Genomic DNA, 6,167 nt, shown 5'->3' with positions numbered 1-6,167 from the left:
ACCAGATGGCTTCACAGGTGAATTCTATCAAACATTTAGAGAAGAGCTAACACCCATCCTTCACAAACTTCCAAAACGTTGCAGAGGAAGGAGCACTCCCAAACTCATTCTACAAGGCCACCATCACCTTGATGCCAAGACAGACAAAGATACTACAAAAAAAGAAAATTACAGACCAATATCACTGATGAATATAGATGCAAAAATCCTCAACAAAATACTAGGAAGCAGGGCTTCCCTGGTGGCGCAGTGGTTGCGCGTCCGCCTGCCGATGCAGGGGAACCGGGTTCGCGCCCCGGTCTGGGAGGATCCCACGTGCCGCGGAGCGGCTGGGCCCGTGAGCCATGGCCGCTGGGCCTGCACGTCCAGAGCCTGTGCTCCGCAACGGGAGAGGCCACAGCAAAGGGAGGCCCGCATACCACAAAAAAAAAAAAAAATACTAGGAAGCAGAATCCAACAACACATTAAAAAGATCATACATCATGATCAAGTGGGATTTGTCCCAGGGATGCAAGGATTCTTCAATATACGCAAATTAATCAGTGTGTTATACCATATTAACAAATTGAAGAATAAAAACCATATGATCATCTCAATAGATACAGAAAAAGCTTTTGACAAAATTGAACCCCCATTTATGATAAAAGCTCTCCAGAAAGTGGGCATAGAGGGAACCTACCTCAACATAATAAAGGCCATATACGACAAACCCACGGCAAACATCATTCTCAATGGTAAAAAACTGAAAGCATTTCCTCTAATATCAGGAACAAGACAAGGATGTCCTCTCTCACCACTATTATTCAACATAGTTTTGGAAGTCCTAGCCACGGCAATCAGAGAAGAAAAAGAAATAAAAGGAATACAAATTGGAAAAGAAGAAGTAAAACTGTCACTGTTTGCAGATGACATGATACTATACATAGAGAATCCTAAAGATGCCACCAGAAAACTACTAAAGCCAATCAATGAATTTGGTAAAGTTGCAGGATACAAAATTAATGCACAGAAATCTCTTGCATTCCTATACACTAACAAGAAAAGATCAGAAAGAGAAGTTAAGGAAACAGTCCCATTCACCATTTCAACAAAAAGAATAAAATACCTAGGCATAAACCTACCTAAAGAGATAAAATACCTGTACTCAGAAAACTATAAGACACTGATGAAAGAAATCAAAGATGACACAAACAGATGGAGAGATATACCATGTTCTTGGATTGGAAGAATCAGTATTGTGAAAATGACTATACTACCCAAAACAATCTACAGATTCAATGCAATCCCTATCAAATTACCAGTGGCATTTTTTACAGAACTAGAACAAAAAAATCTTAAAATTTGTATGGAGACACAAAAGACCCTGAATAGCCAAGGCAGTCTTGAGGGAAAAAAACGGAGCTGGAAGAATCTGACGCCCTGACTTCAGACTACACTACAAAGCTACAGTAATCAAGGCAACATGGTACTGGCACAAAACCAGAAATATAGATCAATGGAACAGGATAGAAAGCCCAGAGATAAACCCACGCACCTGTGGTCAACTAATCTATGACAGAGTAGGCAAGGATATACAATGGAGAAAAGACAGCCTCTTCAATAAGTGGTGCTGGGAAAACTGGACAGCTACATATAAAAGAATGAAATTAGAACACTCCCTAACGGGAGAAAATATTTGCAAGCAAATCAACGGACAAAGGATTAATCTCCAAAATATATAAACAGCTCATGCAGTTCAATATTTTAAAAAACAAACAACCCAATCAAAAAATGGGCAGAAGACCTAAATAGACATTTCTCCAAAGAAGACATACAGATGGCCAAAAAGCACATGAAAAGCTGCTCAACATCACTAATTATTAGAGAAATGCAAATCAAAACTACAATGAGGTATCACCTCACACCAGTAAGAATGGGCATCATCAGAAAATCTACAAACAACAAATGCTGGAGAGGTTGTGGAGAAAAGGGAACCCGCTTGCACTGTTAGTGGGAATGTAAATTGATACATCCACTACTATGGAGAACAGTATGGAGGTTCTTTTAAAAAACTAAAAAAGAATTACCATATGACCCAGCAATCCCTCTACTGGGCATATACCCAGAGAAAACTATAATTCAAAAAGACACATGCACCCCAGTGTTCATTGCAGCACTATTTACAATAGCCAGGTCATGGAAGCAACCTAAATGCCCATCGACAGACGAATGGATAAAGAAGATGTGGTACATATATACAATGGAATATTACTCAGCCATAAAAAGGAACGAAATAGGGTCATTTGTAGAGACGTGGATGGATCTAGAGACTGAGGTTGTGGAGAAAAGGGAACCCGCTTGCACTGTTAGTGGGAATGTAAATTGATACATCCACTACTATGGAGAACAGTATGGAGGTTCTTTTAAAAAACTAAAAAAGAATTACCATATGACCCAGCAATCCCTCTACTGGGCATATACCCAGAGAAAACTATAATTCAAAAAGACACATGCACCCCAGTGTTCATTGCAGCACTATTTACAATAGCCAGGTCATGGAAGCAACCTAAATGCCCATCGACAGACGAATGGATAAAGAAGATGTGGTACATACATACAATAGAATATTACTCAGTCATAAAAAGGAGCGAAATTGGGTCATTTGTAGAGATGTGGATTGATCTAAAGACTGTCATACATAGTGAAGTAAGTCAGGAAGAGAAAACCAAATATTGTATATTAATGCATATATGTGGAACCTAGAAAAATGGTACAGATGAACTGGTTTGCAGGGCAGAGAGACACAGATGTAGAGAACAAATGAATGGACACCAAGGGGGCAAAGTGGCAGGGGTGGTGGTGGTGGTGGTGGTGGGATGAACTGGGAGATTGGGATTGACATGTATACACTAATATGTATAAAATAGATAACTAATAAGAACCTATTGTATAAACAAAAATTCAAAAAAAGTAATGCATATATGTGGAATCTAGAAAAATGGTATAGATGATCTTACTTGCAAAGCAGAAATAGAGGCACAGACATAGAGAACAAATGTATGGATACCAAGGGGGAAAGGGGTGGGGAGGGAGGAATTGGGACACTGGAATTTACACATATACATTATAGTTACTATGTATAAAATAGACAACTGGTGGGAACATACTGTATAGCACAGGGAACTCTACCTAATGTACTGTGGTAACCTAAATCGGAGGGAAGTCCAAAAGGGAGAGGATATCTGTATGTGTATGGCTGATAAATTTTGTTGTGCAGTGGAGGCTAACACAACATTGTATAGCAACCATCCTCCAATAAAAATTTTAAAAATAATTTTAAAAAAAAAGGTTACCTGCTTAGTTAGAGGAACTGTGTAATGTTCATTTGCACTTGGCTCAGAGCCCCACAAATTGTAGAACAATCAATAATTTCCACTGGTAAAATCAATAATGCAGAGCAAAAGTAACTAGGAGAACATATAAATGTTATTTACAAGGAGTGAAATAATACAACAGAAGTAAATCAAGACATTCTTCTTTATAGACTTGTTTTTTGGATATTTGAGCACTAACACCAAGAAAAACAAATGCAGCCTTTCTTCGCCTAGTCTCTCTTCCATATTGACCAAATGTAAATTTCCAACAACAGAGCTTTTAGAAATACTCCTACGACTTGAACTTTATCCAGCTGATTAGCTCAGATAAACTCAGATAAATCCTTGACTTAACAAAAATTAGTGGTCTTTGTAGTTAGAAGTACCTTGTTGTATTTCTGACAACTGAATGTAGTTTATAGGATTATCATGAGAATAATTGATACCAAAGCATTAGACTGAGTTGGCAAGCTGCTTATGACATGACGGCTGGTTTTTATTGGCATGCTACACATTGGCCTCTGCCAGCCCCTTCTTTCAGAAGCTCTAAGAGTCAGTTGCCTTTGGCTTATAATCAACCTTCTCTCTTGGAGTTAATGCTTGGTAGTTTCTTAGTAACAAGGACACACCTCTTCCAAAAGAAAAGTGACTAGACTCTTGACATACAGCTTTTTAAAAAGATTGTAGGCCCCACATTAGATTCTCTAAAGAAAAATGTTCAGCAGTTTCACTGCCACTGACTGAATTGTGCCCAGCTTTCTTGGTCTGATGTTACAGAAAAGCCTACAATTCTTAATCTATTTTAAAAGGAGTCTTTAGATACAAATAAATAGTCCTAACTGTAACCTTCTGTAAACCATGTTTTTCATTTGCTATGAAAATCCTTGAGAATTTATTGTTGGATTATTGTACCACAAATAATTCTGTGTAAATCTGTAACATTAGCATCTGTTTGTATACATTTTTAGAATTTCTACATATACAGTATATCCAAAGACTAATCTTACAAAGCCTGGTTTTCTAAAACTCTAATCTAGAAATCAGCTAAAATTTCTCCAAGTTCTTCTTCTATTGAACATTTGAATTTTAACATCTTTAACATTGTTTTCCTCCTCAGATGTCCGGCTACTACTTAATAATGACAATCTCCTCAGGGAAGGGGCAGCACAGTAAGTATCTTTCTAAGTCAACTTACTTGTTATTCTAATATTGGGTAAACTATGTTGATAGTAAACTAGTACCCTGAAAACTAAGTTTAAAATACCTCAAAATAAAGCAGTTGGTTTTTAACAATTTTAGTTGGTTTTTTTTCCCCTTGGAGAAAACATGTTCCCCCAAAATGTTGTTTACTTCCTTAAAGTTTATTTTATATGGTCTTACTTATTTTTATTTTTGCCTAGATTTTTCTCTGTTAAAGCAGGTTTCGTTCTTTTAGTTCAGGCTGAATCTTTTTATAACTGCCAGTTATAGAAAGATTAGGCTGCTATTGAGGAGTGATAATGTTTCTCAAATTGCCAAAAAAATAGCAGATATTCAGAAAGTACCCTAATAGAGTTAACCATAGAATAATTGCATTATTATTCTACCCAATCATTGGCTCCTTATCACTGTCAGGCTAATTAATGTTTCTAGAATATCATTTTCATTTTGTCCTTGTCCTCAAAAACATTAGATTGGTGGTTGGTTGGTTGGTTGGTTTTCTTGTCTTCTTCAAATCTAAATACTATATAGCTTTCTAGGCCCCCTGTTCTCTGGCTTTATCACTACTGTTCTTTACTCTTCAATACAAAGTACTCTTTCAATTACTATCTCTCCAACTGGCCCAGAGTTCCTCTGTAAAGAGGAAATCAGAATTGGATAATGACTGGGCAAGTGTGGGGTGGGGAGATGGAACAAGGATTTTGATGCAGAGCAACAAATAATTATTATTAAGGCATTTGGTGTGATACATAATTTGTTTAGATTTTAGCTGTAGAAAATGTTTTAAGAATTGCTGCCTGGGAAGGTCTTCTGCCCTGTCCATACTGCTTTTTCAGAACTCATTTTGGGACCAGATCCTACAAACCTAAAATTTGCACAGCATCACTATAATTGCCATAATGAACGATACCCCAATTATACATTCTCTTTCACTGTTCTGTGAACTACCTTTTTCTTCTTTCTTTTGGCTGCGCCACATGGCATATAGGATAGTAGTTCCCCAACCAGGGATGGAACCCGTGCCCCCTGCAGTGGAAGTGCGCAGTCCTAACCACTGGACCGCCAGGGAATTCCCTGAACTACCTTTTATATTTATTTATATATAATTCTTTTCTCTCCCTCTTCTCCCTTTTTAAAAAAAAACAGTGCATTTGCCCAGTATAACATGGATCAGTTCACACCTGTGAAGATAGAAGGATATGAAGATCAGGTAATAGTTGTTTCTATTAGATAGACTGTGCCTGGAAAGTAGTAGAAATACTATAAAACAGATGTCTGAAGATAAGATGCTGAATAAATTAATGTCTTAGTATTCTTAGCTTTTGTAGATATTCTACATATTAGGAAATTCTTCCTCCCTCTGAAAATACTAGGAGTTTCTTTGAAGAGAAAGCTGTCCCTAAGAAGAACAGTAAAGTAAAAGGAATTGAGTTTTACACAAGTTTTCCAGCTGCCTCTAATTCTCCTTGTTAAGAATAACAGGAGGGCTTCCCTGGTGGCGCAGCGGTTGCGCGTCCGCCTGCCGATGCAGGGGAACCGGGTTCGCGCCCGGGTCTGGGAGGATCCCACATGCCGCGGAGCGGCTGGGCCCGTGAGCCATGGCCGCTGAGCCTG

The 6,167-nt window shown here is 38.1% G+C and overlaps 1 protein-coding gene and 1 long non-coding RNA gene across 2 annotated transcripts in view; one reads left to right on the top strand and one right to left on the bottom strand.

Annotated features, from left to right (window-relative positions):
* The window catches only part of CAPZA1 (capping actin protein of muscle Z-line subunit alpha 1), a 49,583-nt gene that overhangs the window by 25,914 nt on the left and 17,502 nt on the right, over nucleotides 1-6,167 (top strand). The window contains exons 3-4 of the mRNA XM_007114251.3: nucleotides 4,471-4,522; nucleotides 5,700-5,763. Coding sequence (XP_007114313.1) covers nucleotides 4,471-4,522; nucleotides 5,700-5,763 — 116 coding nt within the window. The remainder of the gene's footprint in view (nucleotides 1-4,470; nucleotides 4,523-5,699; nucleotides 5,764-6,167) is intronic.
* LOC129392078 (uncharacterized) overlaps nucleotides 1-6,167 on the bottom strand; it is a 30,300-nt gene that overhangs the window by 8,261 nt on the left and 15,872 nt on the right. Inside the window, exon 2 of the long non-coding RNA XR_008617161.1 lies at nucleotides 3,333-3,446. This is a non-coding gene — a long non-coding RNA (uncharacterized lncRNA). The remainder of the gene's footprint in view (nucleotides 1-3,332; nucleotides 3,447-6,167) is intronic.

Source organism: Physeter macrocephalus, chromosome 4 (genome assembly GCF_002837175.3).
Source record: "Physeter macrocephalus isolate SW-GA chromosome 4, ASM283717v5, whole genome shotgun sequence".
In the NCBI taxonomy this organism is placed as follows: domain Eukaryota; kingdom Metazoa; phylum Chordata; class Mammalia; order Artiodactyla; family Physeteridae; genus Physeter; species Physeter macrocephalus.
Note: the sequence above shows the minus strand (reverse complement) of the source record. Positions and strands in the feature narration are given on the sequence as shown.